Source organism: Nanorana parkeri, unplaced genomic scaffold, assembly GCF_000935625.1.
Source record: "Nanorana parkeri isolate BGI_ZX_2015 unplaced genomic scaffold, ASM93562v1 scaffold1664, whole genome shotgun sequence".
Classification (NCBI taxonomy): domain Eukaryota; kingdom Metazoa; phylum Chordata; class Amphibia; order Anura; family Dicroglossidae; genus Nanorana; species Nanorana parkeri.
Genome location: NW_017307932.1, coordinates 312,058 through 329,759, shown reverse-complemented (window position 1 = coordinate 329,759; position 17,702 = coordinate 312,058). Strand labels below are relative to the sequence as shown.

General features: G+C 47.6%; 1 protein-coding gene and 1 pseudogene across 1 annotated transcript in view; one reads left to right on the top strand and one right to left on the bottom strand.

Annotated features, from left to right (window-relative positions):
- The window catches only part of LOC108799231, an 11,954-nt pseudogene extending 1,796 nt beyond the window's left edge, over positions 1-10,158 (bottom strand).
- Positions 10,159-10,524: 366 nt separating this feature from the next.
- EFCAB11 (EF-hand calcium binding domain 11) overlaps positions 10,525-17,702 on the top strand; it is a 21,868-nt gene continuing 14,690 nt past the window's right edge. The window contains exons 1-4 of the mRNA XM_018571067.1: positions 10,525-10,571; positions 11,725-11,820; positions 13,656-13,692; positions 15,333-15,434. Of these exons, the coding sequence (XP_018426569.1) occupies positions 10,536-10,571; positions 11,725-11,820; positions 13,656-13,692; positions 15,333-15,434 (271 nt within the window). The 5' untranslated portion in view covers positions 10,525-10,535. The remainder of the gene's footprint in view (positions 10,572-11,724; positions 11,821-13,655; positions 13,693-15,332; positions 15,435-17,702) is intronic.

Below are 17,702 nucleotides of genomic sequence, written 5' to 3'. Positions count from 1 at the left end.
TCTTCTATCTGACCTCCGTCCTCCCCTTCAGTCTTATATCTGACCTCCGTTCTTCCCTTCAGTCTTCTATCTGACCTCCGTCCTCCCCTTCAGTCTTCTATCTGACCTCCGTCCTTCCCTTCAGTCTTCTATCTGACCTCCGTCCTTCCCTTCAGTCTTCTATCTGATCTCCGTCCTCCCTTCAGTCTTCTATCTGACCTCCGTCCTTCCCTTCAGTATTCTATTTGACCTCCGTCCTTCCCTTCGGTCTTCTATCTGACCTCCGTCCTTCCCTTCAGTCTTCTATCAGACCTCCATCCTTCCCTTCAGTCTTCTATCTGATCTCCGTCCTCCCCTTCAGTCTTCTATCTGACCTCCGTCCTCCCCTTCAGTCTCATATCTGACCTCCGTCCTCCCCTTCAGTCTCATATCTGACCTCCGCCCTCCCCTTCAGTCTCATATCTGACCTCCGTCCTCCCCTTCAGTCTCATATCTGACCTCCGTCCTTCCCTTCAGTCTTCTATTTGACCTCTGCCCTTCCCTTCAGTATTCTATTTGACCTCCGTCCTCCCCTTCAGTCTTCTATTTGACCTCCGTCCTTCCCTTCGGTCTTCTATCTGACCTCCGTCCTCCCCTTCAGTCTTCTATCTGACCTCCGTCCTCCCCTTCAGTCTTGTGCAGTTTTACCGGCTCCTCTTCCTCTGATATCACTGCACACTGGGAGCTTTCACAATGTAGAATCTGCAGCAATTCAGATACAGCCCGCCTCTTTTCCTGGTTGGAGGACATCCAGTATCATCTTGCGCTTTCCTACCCAGCCTGACTGTCCCTGGCCGCATAGCTTTCATTCATTGGATTTCAGTTTTCTCATTAATGGCAGCTCAGCAGCACATGTGGGTGTTAACTTGGGTGATCTGCATACAAATACAACCTGCCTATGAACGCCCGCTCCTCCAGACTGACATCAACACATCAAGGAATTTTTAATAATGAATGGTTTGCCTTACTGCAACACACACAAACACATTGCATGATTCACCGAATGGACTGTGTGACTCTTCTATTGCCGGGTGGCATTGTTTTACTTTACGGTGGCTGACCTGCTTTTGTTTAATAGTTTTGTTGCTTTTACGTTTATATCCCTAGCACTTTTCTTCACTTCAACAACTCTTAGTTATGTGGTGATGGTGGTGGTGGTGATGATGATAGTGGTGGTGGTTGTTGTGGCACGCGGTATACACTTTATATTTTAAAATAGAGACAATAATGAAGGGTGACAAAGGATGGTGTGTGTGTGTGTGTGTGTCTGTCTGCGTGTGTGTGTGTGTCTGTCTGCGTGTGTGTGTGTGTGTGTGTCTGTCTGCGTGTGTGTCTGCGTGTCTGTCTGTGTGTGTGTCTGTGTGTGTGTGTGTGTCTGTGTGTGTGTGTGTCTGTGTGTGTGTGTGTGTGTGTGTCTGTGTGTGTGTGTGTCTGTGTGTGTGTGTGTCTGTGTGTGTGTGTGTGTCTGTGTGTGTCTGTGTGTGTCTGCGTGTGTCTGCGTGTGTCTGTGTGTGTGTCTGTGTGTCTGTGTGTCTGTGTGTGTGTCTGTGTGTCTGTGTGTGTGTGTGTGTGTCTGTGTGTGTCTGTGTGTGTCTGCGTGTGTCTGCGTGTGTCTGTGTGTGTGTGTGTGTGTGTGTGTGTGTCGGTGTGTGTGTGTGTGTCTGTGTGTGTCTGTGTGTGTCTGCGTGTGTCTGCGTGTGTCTGTGTGTGTGTGTGTGTGTGTGTGTGTGTCGGTGTGTGTGTGTGTGTCTGTGTGTGTCTGTGTGTGTCTGCGTGTGTCTGCGTGTGTCTGTGTGTGTGTCTGTGTGTGTGTCTGTGTGTGCGTCTGTGCGTGTGTGTGTGCGTGTGTCTGTGCGTGTGTCTGTGCGTGTGTCTGTGCGTGTGTGGGTGGGTGTGTCTGTGGGTGTGTCTGTGGGTGTGTCTGTGTGTGTGTGTGCGTGTGTGTGCGTGTGTGCGTGTGTCTGTGTGCGTGTGTCTTTGTGTGTGTGTGTGTGTGTGTGTGTGTGTGTGTGTGTGTGTGTGTGTCTGTGTGCGTGTGTCTGTGTGCGTGTGTCTGTGTGCGTGTCTGTGTGCGCGTGTGTGTCTGTGTGCGTGTGTGTGCGCGTGTGTCTGTGTGTGGTAAAAATAGCATTTTGTTCTTACCGTAAAATCCTTTTCTCGGAGTCCACTGAGGGACCTCTGAAGAATCTGATACACAGGCAGCGACATAACCCTGCGTATCACATTCTTCAGAGCTGTGTCCCTCAATGGGTGATAGAGAAAAAGTAAAATAATCATATTGCGAATCTCTATAAGCAGCAATAAATACAAGGATTCACGTTCTAAATACCTGACACAGACGGATGTTTTCATACGGGTGGGCTTCCTCGTGTAGACGTGCTTTAGATTCCTGTTTCTCCCCGTGGACGATCAGTAATGGTTTATTCCTAGAAGTAGGAAGGTACCAAATTTACATCTACCATACTATAATGATGTAACAATTTGTAACAATTCTCCATCAGCTCTCGAAGAAATGAATGACAGCAGGAGACCGAACAGTCCGCAGTAATCTGTTCACAATGCTCAGCAATCACATGTTCAAGGCTATGATGAAAATCAATCCAAAATGCTTTTTGATTTGCAGTTCATTGGCTTTGGTTGACCTGCATTCCAATACTGATTTTATGGTTGCTTAAAGAGACACTAAACTCAGGAGTTAAATCTTTAAAAAAAGATTCAAGTATATAAACTATTAACAACAATGTATCTTATTTGTGTATCACTCGGCTGTAGATCCTCCGATCGTCTCTGAATTGGTGCGGCGTAAAGCAAGGATGAGGATGACAGCCCCAAGGCCTGCACCTTTGAAAAATAAGTTAGCATTGGCAGCTCATATATTTCTAGCTTGCCAGATTCCCTCCAGCATTGTACTGCCTTGATAATGTGTATATAACAATGAAAACAGTGGGATCCTGAGAAATAAATATACAGTATATATTCATGAGGGGTTCCCAACCCCAAAAAACTATTCAAGGGCAGGTGCTCCCACTATACATTCGTATATAGACTAAAGTGACACTGAACGCAGGAGATACACCTACAAAATACATTCAGCTATGAACAACAATGTATCTTATTTGTGTATCACTCGGCTGTAGATCCTCCAATCATCTCCGACACTGTCCTTCCTCCTGGAGGGGGGCTACGTCTGTTCCCCATGGTCCCTGTGTGTGTTGTAAAGTAGTCACCGCTCCAAGCTCCTCCCCCGGAATGGACTACAATGTCAATACAAATCAGTAAACTAAACATGAGATTGTAGTCCATCCCGGGGGCGGGGAGGGGGGGGGGAGCTTGGAGCGGTGACGACTTTACAACACACACAGGGACCATGGGGAACAGACGTAGCCCCCCTCCAGAAGGAAGGACAGTGTCAGCACCAATTCAGAGATGATTGGAGGATCTACAGCCGAGTGATACACAAATAAGATACATTGTTATTCATAGATAAGGTACCTGACTGTCTTTTTAAGATTTAATTCCTGAGTTTACTGTCACTATAAAACCAGGAAACATTTAAAACAGTAAATGCCACATTACTGTGGACCGTTAAGCGGATAAAATAAATTCCAAAACCGCCATGTACAGTGAACGGCAGCTAAAGACTTGTCATCGGACTGTACAATCTTTAGGTTTTAGACAACAAATACAGAGAACAAGCGTCAGACTGACTGAATATGAACTAAACGCATTGTTCAGGTAGGACCTTTAAACTACATAGCTACATAAACTACATAACGCAGATTGTAAAGAGATTGTACAATCATATTATAATGAGGACATCTTATGTCTGAGCAACCACAAGATAATATAAGTTGCCACTCACCGGAATTCCTCTGGATACTGTTTCACTAGCCAGGGGATATTTATGCAGTAGTTAAACTATTAAAAAAAAAAGAAAATAGTGAGGAAGCACGGACACGGGTTGATAAATGTTCAGCTCAATGATCTATATATATATATAACAATTCTATTGTACAGTGAAGGTCAGTGAACAGACCTATGTTGGCCGGCTGCAATGTGTAAATTCTGCACGTGTGCTAAAACTAGAATGGTCACTCCGTTTACACTAAACTGAATTTCATTCCCAAAACCGCCGAACTATGTACACCGTGGTGGACACGGCATTCCCCAGACTGCTGAACTATGTACACCGTGGTGGACACGGCATTCCCCAGACTGCTGAACTATGTACACCGTGGTGGACACGGCATTCCCCAGACTGCTGAACTATGTACACTGTACTATACATTTCACTGACTGCTGAATACTGTACATTACTGTGAATTCATACTACCAGGAAAGGTTTTGAAAGGAGAACTATGAGGTGAGTGCTTTTCAGTAGATCAAGAGGTGAGCGAACACATACCGGCGTACGCTCACTTCTCGATCGTGTCACGGCTCTCTGCCGTGACAGGGGAGGGGATGGATTCCCCCCTCCCCGCTCCGATCCACCAGCGCTGACTGGCGGAACGGACGGGGGAGGGTACAGCTGGCTCTGCCTCTAGATAGGCAGAGCCAGCTGTCACTCACGCAGTATACAGGGAGCTGTAGCTCTCTATATACTGAACTTAGGGTGACGGGAGGACGCTAGTTTGTGTCCTCCCGTTACCCTAAGGAGAACTATGAGGAAAAGCCCTGACCCCATAGTTCTCCTTTAAGCAATTCAGTATTCATCCTGTACAACAGACAGGAAACTGTCTGCTCCTACACTTTAGGACAGGGGAGGGCAACTCCAGCTCTTGTGGAACTACAAGTCCCATGAGGCATTGCAAGACTGACAGCTCCAGGCATGACTGCCAGGGGCAGAGGCATGCTGGGAATTGTAGTTAAAGCACAGCTGGAGGGCCTGAGTTGCCCACCCCTGCTTTAGGGGATAAGCTCCAGATAAACACAGCTTGCATACGCACCCACAATCTGTCTTTATATTAGCGCCCTGTAATTAGCTGGACAGCAGAACTTCTTGTGTGAACTGGATTTCGCTGTCATAACTCCGCTTCAGGAATTCATTGCACTTCCTCTCCTGACTCATCCAACAATCATATCTTCTTTAGAAGTTGTGCCAGCAGCACAACTCCAGACATCAGCCCAAGCGCCGCTGGGTCCCTCACACCAGATGCACGGCTGTCCAGCATCTGATCAGCTAACAGGCGGCAGAAACTGATCATCAGAATATAGTAAAGTGTACTGCGGTATACAGGGGTGTCGTACCTGCACAGAAGACACCAACGTCCCGAACAAAGGAGACAGAATATCTGCCGAGACAAATGGTGTTTAGATTAAAAATGAATTTTAGTCTGGGAAAAAAAAACAGGAAATTTAAATGAGGAGATTCTGCAAATCACTAATTAATGTACATCCAGTCAGTGCGCACTGGTCTATGGACATCACAAAAGCTGTTTGAGATGATTTGATAGAAATTTCTGTGGGCAACTATGAGAAAAATGGGCTGTGGTGATACCTTTCCTAAATGGGTTCTTTGCTTCATACTGGTCCCACGTAAAGACAAATACGGGACGATTTATAAATCTTTTGCGCGGCTATTTGATGGGAGAATGCCATTCGCACAGCAATTCCCACCACTAGATGGAGCCGAGGAGCATAAGAATTTCCTATGATCCTCGGCTCCATCTAGTGGCAGGAATGACGCGCAGAGACACTTATTCGGTTCCGGTTTTCACACCACCTACGTGACAACCTCACACAACGCTTATATCGCTTTTTTGGGTCTTCCTGTCCTGGTGACAACTGCTCCTTTCATTTCTTGTATGTGTCAAAGGGACAGGAAGTGAAGGGATATCTCTCTGTTAGAGTGTCACAGTCAAAAATTAAAACCCGATAGAAATGTCAACTCTTCCTCACCCTAAAATTGGAGTTGGTATTTAACCAGTCATGGTGACTCACCCTTAATATGAAGGGCACCGGCGTTGTACTTGGGTTTGATGCCGGTGACTTTGGTCAGGTAGAATCGGAACGGTTCTCCGGCCTGTAGGACGTCCCAGGGGTCCTGAGAGTCACTGGGAGTCTTGTATTTCTCATTTTTGGTGGGGGTGGGGCTGCGGCTCTTATCCGGTCTCGGCACCTCCAGTTTTTGAGGTGGCGGCGCTTTCACCTTCTTCTGCACCTTCCTCGGCTCAGGGTCCTCATCACTGCTGGAGAGGCACCACCCCGCGCCCTCTTTGTCCGATTTCTGTTTTTTGGCCGGCGATGGCTCTTTACCTGCCGCCGCCTCCTCAAACTTTACCGGATTTGACTTCCTCTTGTAAGATTCTTTCCTGGCTTTGGAGCACGGGAACGGAGGAGGGGGAACCGCGCTGCCTCTGCTCACCGGTAAGGAGGTAGGTGGTTCTTTGGTGTCTTCTGACTCGTCGTCACTGCTGGACAACGTCCATTTGCCGTGGCTGCTCTGCTGGGATCCAGAGCTCCTGTGACACAGACAGGAAACGACGACGCATGAGTATATAGGAGGAGGAAACACAAAAACCGTTATGTGACAAGCTCAGCATAAGATTCATAATCATGGCGGCGACCATTGCCAGACTTGCGTGAAAAATGAGCACCTGACGTCACTTTTCTACACCAATGTTCTAAATTAGCCGTCATTTGAGGATAAAGAGAGGGGCCCTAAAGAGGACCTGTCAGTAACTTTACAAGTCTACATATATAACTTTCATACAAGATAAAGTAAAAGTATCAATTTTCAGAACAGCTCCACCTTTTATCATTGAACAGCCGGCCCCTCAGCTCCAGTCAGTGACTTTGCTTAGACTGAGGTGACATCAGTCTGCTGTGGGGAAGATGAAGCATTTACTCAGTCTCCTTTTTATCCATTTTCATTACATACCTAATGGGGAATTGATGAAGACTGGAGCGAACAGAATCTGTAGCAGTAGCCCATAGTAACCAACTGGCTTCTCTCTGCAGTTTGTTCAGTTAAGCTTTGAAAATGAAAGCTAGAAGCTGATTGGTTGCCATAGGCAGGTGCTCCACATTCTGTCTACTCCACTTTAGATAAATTCCCGCAATTATTTTGGACGCAGTGATGTTATAACTAGGTCTTAGTGCTTCCCTATGAAGGCAGGCAGATCATGGCTGGTGGGAGGGGCCGGCAGGGGGCTGTACATAGCTTCCTGAAAACATCACAGCACCCAGCCTCCGTACTTCTCTGAAGAGTCCTCACCCCTGATATGAGCAGTTGGCCTTATCAAAATATCTTGATGGTGGATGTCAGCCTGGAGGAGTGGGCATTCCTAGTCAGGATGTATTTGCATGTAGACCGCCCACATGTGATGCTGAGCCTAAAGGTGGCCATACACTCTACAACCATCGCAAGACTTTAGTCTTGCGATGGTTGTAAAGGGATTAAAAAAACGTACGATCTGCCTATCTTGGACAGGCAGATCGCACTCTCGATCATCGCAAGCCCGCCCCCCTGAGGGGCGGGCTTCCGATGACCGCAATGCTGAACGGGCAGTGTGCGCGTGCGCACACCGGCCCGTTCAGCATTTGTCTTCCGAGCACCGTTCTAACCAGCCGAGAATCGTACGATTCCCGGCTGGTTTTCGAACATGCTGGTTCGACAGAAGACGTGCGACCGTACAGTAGAAACGATCGCACGTCTCCGTTCACACTGCTCGATTATCGTACGAAAACCCGATCGCATACGATTATCGTACGATAATCGTGCAGTGTATGGGCACCTTAACAGAACTAAAAACGGGTGGGGTCAGGGATAATCAGGCAGTGAGGAAAACGCAGTCTGAAGGGAAGGACAGAGGTCAGATAGAAGACTGAAGGGGACGACGGAGGTCAGAGGTACAAAAAGAGAGAAATGTGTGCAGGTTCCTAAGAGGAAAAAAAAGGCAATAAAGTTGAAATGTAAATGAGAAATAAAAGTCGTCTCGTCGGGTTCCTGAGCAGCTTCTCTCCTGTTTTTGTCAGTCACCAATAATGAGGATCGTGGCGGATTGGAGGCCGGAGACATTTTCTGCATAGAAAGTAAATTCTTCCAGAACCGGCACAATAGCCATGAAACATGGGGGAAGGGGGAGCGGCTCGCACGGCATTGCAGACTCTACAATGTGAACATCTGTCTGCGTCTCTGATTCCCGGCTGTCCGGCCACGAGGGATGCTACCGGGACGAGGCTGCGGAAGAGCTTCATCTCGCCATATGCTGCTGGACTGCGGGGGAAAGTCTCTGCAGACGTATAATGGATCTCGTATCCGAGGCTCACAATGGAGGCTACGAGGGGAGAAGGAAATCTTTGCACATTGATGAACAAACAACCTTCAGCATTTGTCATAGCGATCTACGATTTATAAAGTGGAGTCAGTTTGCTCAACCGATAAGTTTTAGGTCAAATCCTTCTTTTAACCATTTTTCATCCTTTCATACATCTCAGTGCTGCCGATCTCCTGCAGCCACTTCCTGTTCACATGCACCCCAGCGATGGCTGCCATGGCATTTCTCAGGGCGGGTTTCCTGATGGTGACAACAGCAGACAAAGCCTGTGTAATGTGTGTGGAAATGCCCACTTGTAGCCGCCATCACAGTGACAACGCAGGAGCACAGTTGGGATACAGGGACAGAGCGTTGTCACCCTAGAAAAGGAAGTGGCTGAACAAGGACCTCCACGGCAGCGTTACCTGGGATTATTTTAATTAAATCTGCAAACATGCAACTGAAGCCATAAGTATTTTTAGTTTGGGATGGAGTGGGGAGGAATTAGACCCTTTGTCAGGTTTTTACCTCTATGTCCCCGTTAGAGAGATTCACCCTCTCCTTTTGGCCTGGTGAATGTTATCACTAAGGCCTTGTTCACACCAAATGCAGAGCAGATCCGGTCAGGTTTCTGCACACGCAGTGCAGTGGGTTGTGCCGCGTTATTGATGTGTTTTTTCCCGCGTTTTTTTTTTTAAGTTTAACATGGGCTTTCAGGCACTTGCATGCGTTTTTGATGCGTTCCAGAGCAGGTAAAATAGGGCTTGCCAGTTTTTTCACCTGCTCTGGATCGGCACACTGCGATGTGAACTGGAGCTCAAAATACCATTGGAATACATTGGACGCAGTTTTGATCCGTTCTGCACCCGCTCTGCTCTGGATCTGCTCCGCGCTTGGTGTGAACAAGCCCTAAAAGTGAAAGAAAATAAAAAATTTGGGGCTGCCATCAGAAGATGATTAGATGGAAAATCTTTCAATGGGGACTCTGGTGACCCCGCTGACCACCGGGGCTTCCCCTCACTTTGGAGGGATTTCCTCTCACTTCCTGTTGTGGCTAATAGACAGGAAGTGAAGGGAAATCTCCTCAATTGGGCACAAATGGCAATGTGACAGTCTCATTGTCACAGGTCGGCTAGAACTATGAGGTGAGTGAAAAGCACTCACCTCATAGTTCTCCTTTAAGAGGAGTTATATATCCCTCCCTTACTCTATCCAAATCTATATGTCTCTCATCCTGGTGTGTTATGTAAATGTGACTTCTGAGCAGAACCCCAGAGGAAGAGAAGTCGGCACTGCCACCTCACACCACTGAGATCAGTCCCAACAGGACATTGTATGATCCCCTCCACAATCTAATATCATCATCAAACATTCAACACGATGTCTACACTAACAAACGTGACATTGTATCAGTGTCTGCTCCACCCCTATCTATCCCCCAGTGTTACATTGTATCAGTGTCTGCTCCACCCCCTATCTATCCCTCAGTGTTACATTGTATCAGTGTCTGCTCCACCCCCTATCTATCCCTCAGTGTTACATTGTATCAGTGTCTGCTCCACCCCCTATCTATCCCCCAGTGTCACATTGTATCAGTGTCTGCTCCACCCCTATCTAGCTCTCACTGTTACATTGTATCAGTGTCTGCTCAATCCCTATCTATCCCCTCAGTGTCACATTGTGTCAGTGCCTGCTTCACCCCTATCTATCCCACAGTGTTACATTGTATAAGTGTCTGCTCCACCCCCTATCGATCTCTCAGTGTTACACTATATCAGTGTCTGCTCCATCCCTATCTCTCAGTGTTACATTGTATCAGTCTGCTCTCCCAGTTGTCACCTGCTCATTCTGCTCCACTTGGGTCGCTGTGTACTGACGTCACTATTTGGCGCACCATACAACGTCAGAACCCGACTACCAATACTAACAACTATACTCCCTTGCTGGGCGCCAAGTATCTATATGGCGTTCACAATAGCAGAGGAGGGGCACATTCACAGACTCTTCCCTTCCCGACGATTCTGGTCATTTTAGACAGCGCGGTATTCGCTCTACAGCGGCCTTCTAGCATCACGTGACCAGCAAATGGGGAAGAGGGCGGGTTATACCTTCTTTTTTCCACAGCCAATAGACGATCGAGCCTATTTGACGTCTGTACAATTTAACCAATCCGGAGTCATCTCGGGCTGTAGGCGGCAGTTTTGGAAGTCTGGTTGTCATGGTGACGCGTTCTCACAGCCGAGAGTTCTTTCCAACGCCATGTCAGTGCAAGGAGACAGCGAGAGATTCCGATCGGTATGAGCCCGACACCGCTATGCGACTGACCTATACTGCAGCGCTGTACAGAGCTATTCAGATCAGTCACTGCACCAGAGGAGCTAACACTCTAATGTGCCCCACTATTATTTATTACTGTAATACATTCATATAGCGCTGACATACACAGCAGTGCTGTGCAGTGATCGCCTTACAGCACTGCGGTATATGTCAGCGCTATATAAATGTATAAAAATAGTGTCTGCCTGTGGGGGGGACATTAGAGTGTAAGCTCCTCTGGCGCAGAGACAGATGTGACTGTGGGGGGGACATTAGAGTGTAAGCTCCTCTGGCGCAGAGACAGATGTGACTGTGGGGGGTGCATTAGAGTGTAAGCTCCTCTGGCGCAGAGACTGATGTGACTGGCTCAGTGTTCTCTGTACAGCACTGTGGTATATGTCAGAGCTATATACATGTATAATAATAAGGGATGCAGCCGATACCGATTATCGATACCTTTTTTTTTTTTTCTTCTTTTTTGTGTGTCATTTGACAGTTTTCCTAAAACAATACAGGCCAATGATTTTTGGACAGTGGTGGAGCACCGGGGCCCAGTGCCAGCTGTGCCCCTGGTAGTTCTGCCACTGACCCCAAGCCATAGAGGACTACAAAACACAGCAATGCATAATAATAGGAAGCTACATACTCTGTGCTGCTCAGGGGTGCCAGCCTGGTGGCTGTGCAGGGTACTCAATACTGGTATCAGTGCATAACTAATAATAATAGTGTGTGACTGGGGGGGACATTAGAGTGTAAGCTCCTCTGTACAGAAACCGATGTGACTGTGGGGTAGTGCGTTACTAAGTCCAGAATCCACTGCGTTACTAACATCAGAGTCCACTGCATTACTAAGTCTAGAATCCAGCGCGTTACTAAGCCCAGAGTCCAGTTCATATACTGTTCTGCATTGCTGTATAAATGTATTGCTGGGATTTGTAGTCCCACTACAACCAGTGCATTTCTGCATTAGAGTGTAAGCTCCTCTGGCGCAGAGACTGATGTGACTGGTTCATTGTTCTCTGTACAGCACTGTAGTATATGTCAGAGCCGTATCGGTGAGTATTGCTCGCTCGGTGTTGATGATGGGGGTTGTAGTTTCGGAAGTCTCTCAGTATTTTGTGTTTTTTTCCAGGTATTTGCAGCTTGTGATGTCGGCCGGAAAGGATATCTGAGTAGAGAAGACTTCAAGGTTGCCGTCGTCATGTTGTTCGGCTATAAACCCTCCAAGGTAATTCATGTCGCTGTCTTGTAGACATTTTTCGTCTTACTTAACCCCTTGAGTACCAGTCTGTATACACCCCTTCACTGCCAGGGTGAAGTGATCCTCTTTATTGGCTTTCTTCAATTATTAAAGACACAAGATTTCCAGATTCCTTAGATCCCTCCATCAGGCTGCATGGAGCGATCATTACAGCTTGATAAAGGGATCAAGGAATTTGGAAAGCTTGTGCTGCACCCTCTACAGCAGGGGGGGAAGAGACGGGATGGGTTTTATAGTTCAAGCACAGCTGGAGGGCCTGAGCTGCCCACCCCTGCCTTACTGCCGGTGAAGGCGCCATCATAACCTCTATTTGGATTGCGGTTGCCATGGTGCTGCACATGTGATCAGCTATGACGTCAACCATTTGAGGGTTTGAAAGTTTGGTTGAGAGCTGAAACAAGCGCACAGACAACCTTGACTATTAGCACGCCTTGAAAGTAGCCGGAGACAGATTGGTGGGTAAAGTTTCTTTATAATAACTAATAGCTTATAAAGGGGATCACTTAAAGGGTAGTTCCATTTTCCCAGGCGAATTTGGGAAAATGGAATTAACCCCTCCCATCTTGCCCTCCCCCCGCCGCTATACTTACCTTGGGGTGAATGCTACCTCCCCTCCGCTGGTGCAGGTGTACCATCCATACCCCGTACACCGCAGCGCAGCCCTGCCCTCGGTATTTTGAATTTCATTCGCAAGTGGCGAGCACTCACTGCGGTGACCAATGAGAAGTGCTTCCCTTTTTGGTCAGCGCGGTCAGAAGCACTTCTCAGGTCAGGTGACTGTGCTGACCAACGAGTGCTCGCCAATTTGAAATTCCATGTGCAGGGCTGCGCTGCTGCGTACGGAGTGTGGATGGTACCCTGTCAGCCACGGAGGGAAGGGAGCATTCGGTTAAAGGTTCGAGCAGCAGCGAAGGGGGAGAGGGGGCAGGTTGATGGTGGTAATTCCGTTTTCCCAAATTCGCCTGGGAAAGTTTAATTACCCCTCTAGATTTGGAAGTCACCAGGGATTCCATTACTAATAGCTGAAGATGTAATCATATTGTAAATGCCATGAACATGTTACAGATTATAAGAGATTTCAGTAATTGTGGGGTCACATTTTCTCCGAGTTGTAATTGTCTTATTCAGCCACAAGATGTCACTAGAGGTTTGTGTACTAAGTTTCTCAGCAATTTCATTTACTTCTAATGTTTATAAAATCACGTTTTGTCTGATTTTCTGTTATGTGTACTCAGTCTCCTCTTCCCGATAAACATTTCATACGAAGCACTAAGGAGAACTATGAGGGGGGTGCTTTTCACTCACCTCATAGTTCTAGCCGACCTGTGACAATGAGACTGTCACAGGTCGGCTCAGTAGATCGGGAGGTGAGCGAACACATACCGGCGTTCGCTCACCTCTCGATCCTGTCACGGCTCTCTGCCGTGATAGGGGAGTGGCTGGATTCCCCCCTCCCCGCTCCGATCCTCCAGCGCTGACTGGAGAAACGGATGGGGGAGGGGGCGGGTACAGCTGGCTCTGCCTCTAGATAGGCGGAGCCAGCTGTCACTCACGAAGCTGGGCGGATCCAGACATAATTGTCGGGATCCGCTTCAGCTGCGGCGTCTCGGTTTACCGCGACATACAGCTCGCGGTATACTGAGCCTAGGGTGATGGGAGGACGCTAGTTTGTGTCCTTCCGTTACCCTAAGGAGAACTATGGGGAAAAGACTTAACCCTATAGTTCTCCCTTTAATATCACATTATTATTATAGAAGTTTTCTCGGTATAGACTCATAGTGACGGTGTTATTGCTCTTTCAGCTGGAAGTTGATTCCATGTTATCATCCAAGTCTGGGGGTAAGTACCACGTCTCTCACTCCAACGTTCACAATGATACCTGACATGTGCGGTGAGATTGTCGTTTACGTACACGTGCATGCCCTACGTGTGTGTGTTTATTCGCATGCAGATGTCGGGGGCGGCGGGGTTTATTGCTATCAAGCTCCCTATGTGACAGCGTTTGGAGGTGACGACAGGTTCTCTTTATGCAGACATCTGGGGTCTATTAGACCTTTCATGTCTCCCCTGCCTTCCAATACAGATGATCAAGCACAGGAATGTGTAACAGGAACTTCAGCCGCCTTCTGACATCTCTGAAGCAGGAAGCACTGAGAGCACCGCTCAAAAAAAAAAGGATTCCAAGATCATGGTTACAGTAGCAGCCTCGATCTTGGTACAACCACTTCAGGATGAGGATGTGTATATAAATACAGGGGTCCTAAAGTGGCTAAAGGCATTATCAATTACACATTTTTTTAAAGCCGAACTTAAGCCTCCTGTCCGCCGAGGTTGGCCAGGGACAGTCCAGCTGGGTAGGAAAGAGCTAGATGATGCTGAATGTAATCCAGCCACGAAATGAGGCGGAGCTCTATCCGGCTTGCTGCAGCTTCTAATGCACATTGTGAGAAGCTCCCAGTGTGCAGTGATATCAGAGGAAGCCATTTCAGTCCAGGAGAGGAGCCGGTACAACTGTGCAAGACCTGAAGGGAAGGACGGAGGTCAGATAGAAGACTGAAGAGGAGGATGGAGGTCAGATAGAAGACTGAAGGGGAGGACGGAGGTCAGATAATAGGCTGTCGGGAAGGACGGAGGTCAGATAATAGGCTGTAGGGAAGGACGGAGGTCAGATAATAGGCTGTAGGGAAGGACGGAGGTCAGATACGAGGCTGTAGGGAAGGACGGAGGTCAGATACGAGGCTGTAGGGAAGGACGGAGGTCAGATACGAGGCTGTAGGGAAGGACGGAGGTCAGATACGAGGCTGTAGGGAAGGACGGAGGTCAGATACGAGGCTGTAGGGAAGGACGGAGGTCAGATACGAGGCTGTAGGGAAGGACGGAGGTCAGATACGAGGCTGAATGGGAGGACGGAGGTCAGATACGAGGCCAAAGGGAAGGACGGAGGTCAGATTCGAGGCTGAAGGGAAGGACGGAGGTCAAATACGAGGCTGAATGGGAGGACGGAGGTCAGATACGAGGCCAAAGGGAAGGACGGAGGTCAGATTCGAGGCTGAAGGGAAGGACGGAGGTCAGATACGAGGCTGAATGGGAGGACGGAGGTCAGATACGAGGCCAAAGGGAAGGACGGAGGTCACATTTAAATATGTCATGTACAACTGTTTCCATGTATGTGATTTGTTACTCTTGAACTTGTCACATGCTAGCATCAAATTATTTTAGGAGACTTTCCGATCTGTGATGGTAGAAGCAGATATGATGTCACTGACTATATAAACCTACGGAATGTGATTTGTAGTTCTCCTGGCGTGTTGCTGATCTGGTGCCCCGCTGTCTCCTCTCCTCTTACTTGTATGTGATCAATAGAAGAAAAATTATTGGTTCCAGGGAGCCCCGCGCTCCGCTCCAGGCACTGCAGATCATTGGTCGGTGAGCCTCCTGTGCCGTCATATAACACGCAAACATCTCTTCTCCCCCCCTAGGCATCCGGGAAGAGGAATTTGTGAAGATGATGTCTGTGAAAAGGAGCGCTCAGCTAAACTTCGGAGAGCAGAGGCAGATCTTCTCCGCCTTTGATACCTACTGTGAGTGTTCCCAACCAGTTCCCGGGTAAAGGTTTGGGTCGGAGTGAACGGGGCGGCTGGCTCTGTGGGAGTGAACGGGGGCTCTGTTGGAGTGTACGGGGGGGCGTTTGAAACTTGTAAATATATATTTTATTATTATTCTCTGCTCTGTGTGATTAATAAAACATTATCCATCTGTATTATTTATAACTGTTTATAATGAAGGCTTTTTACTGCAGCACGAGAGATGATAGGATTCTATAGAGTTGTGCTCATAAGTTTACACCCCCCCCGGCACCATTACTCCAGCACTGCAAGGGTTAAGTGCTTGCTATGTTTGGGTGGCTCACATGAATCAGGTACACTCACCCAATCCTCGGTCCCATAGTAGACAGCATTCACCTCTATCTCCCACTGCTTCTGCTATGCAATATTCCTTGGCGTCCTCAGGTCCAATGCAAGTCAATGGACCTGCAGAAGATGCGATGACATCACCGTTGCTTAGACCACCTGGGGGAGAAGAGGCTGCGTGGACCAGTCTAACAGCCCAGCAGACCCAGGATCAGGTGAGTATACCGACGGGTTTATTTGAGTCCCCTAGACCAGCCTTTCTCAAGCAGGATGCCGGGGCACACTGTTGCGCCTTTTGGCTTTGTTGGGGTGCCTTCAAATTTTCACACAGTGTCATGCATTTCCATGGTGCAGATGAGCCGGCCACCAGCAGCACCATGGAAATACATGCTGCTACTCGGGGGGGGGGTTTGGGGTGTTACAGCCAGCACCTTCCCGAGCATCAGAAGGACTCCCATCCATTCCTGCCCCCTGCAATGCTACCTTAGCCATACTGTGAGGAGGATTGAAAGATGGGCTCCTGATGTGAAAGTGGGGGATACCTTCTGATGTGTAGGGGGGACTCTGACATGAAGGGGAGGGGCTTCTGAAGTGAAGGGGAAGGGGCTCCTGATGTAAAGGGGGCTACTGGGGAACTCTATGTGTAGAGTTGTTTATTTTTGTTGCATAGGATCCCCCCTTAAAATCCATACCAGAACTCCATTCCAGGATAAGAATTTGTTACAGATTTTGGGGGAAACCATATTTAATTTTTTTACATTTACATTTGTATCACTATAAATTGGGGTATCTTGAGATTTTTGGAGACTTTTAAAGGGTGCTGCAACTAAAAGAAGGTAGAGAAATGCTGCCCTAGATAAAACAATATAGATCGGAGGTCATACCCCTTTATCTACATTCAAATACAATAAAACAATACATGACATTGTGTTACATTGTATTTACTTAAAGTGACATTAAACCCTCAGATTCTTTAACATAAAACAATACTGTAATGTGCGCCTTACTGTAATCCATGGTTGTTTCCCTTCTCTTTGCTGCTCTTCCTTTTTAAATCCTCATGTCTTCTCATGCTTGGGGAGAACTTCCCTTTGCAGCTGAGTGCCACTTCCTGTAGTGCTGGCTCAGGTTGTGAACCTACACACAGACACCGTGTATCCATTCCAGAGACAAGGCAGTCTGCTGCAAAACAGAAGTTCTCCCCCAGCATGAGAAGAGATACGGATTTAAAAGGAAGAGCAGCAAAGAGAATGGAAACAACCATGGATTACAGTAAGGCGCACATTACAGTGTTGTTTTATGTTAAAGAATCTGAGGGTTTAATGTCACTTTAATGAAACTCACAGACTATCTACAATTGTCTTGGACACAGGAGCAGCTGAATTTGGACATCTGCTCCCTCTGTGTAATACAATGCAGATACCGGGTAATTGCTGGTAATATCTGAGGTGTGGAGAAGCTGAATGTCATGGATGCATGTTACGCACTTTGTTAAAGTTTTTAGGACGTTTCTCATATGCTCAAAATCCTCCAATAGGTGACATTGTGTATTGCCCGCTTTAGTATTTATGATGGTTTTGAATGAGCTCCTTTTTATTTCCTCATGTGGCACAGCTGCCCCTTCCACTTGGTAAGTCCAGCGCCTGTAAATTCTTTGGTTGTTGAGCGCGAACTGCACGTTTAAGATCTCCCCAAAAAAGTCTAATGATGAGGTCAGGACACTGTGGTGGCCACTCCAGAACCTTCACATTTGTCTGCTGCAGCCACTGACGGGTGGACTCTGCTTTACATTCCAGATGGATGTCATGTTAGAAAGCCCCATGCGCCCCTTTCCACGCTGATGACTGCAAATTTTCCTCCAATGTTTTCTCATGACATACTGCTTTCATCTCCGCATCGCTTTTGACTAAATTCCCTGTGGCACTGTAGCTCACCCCC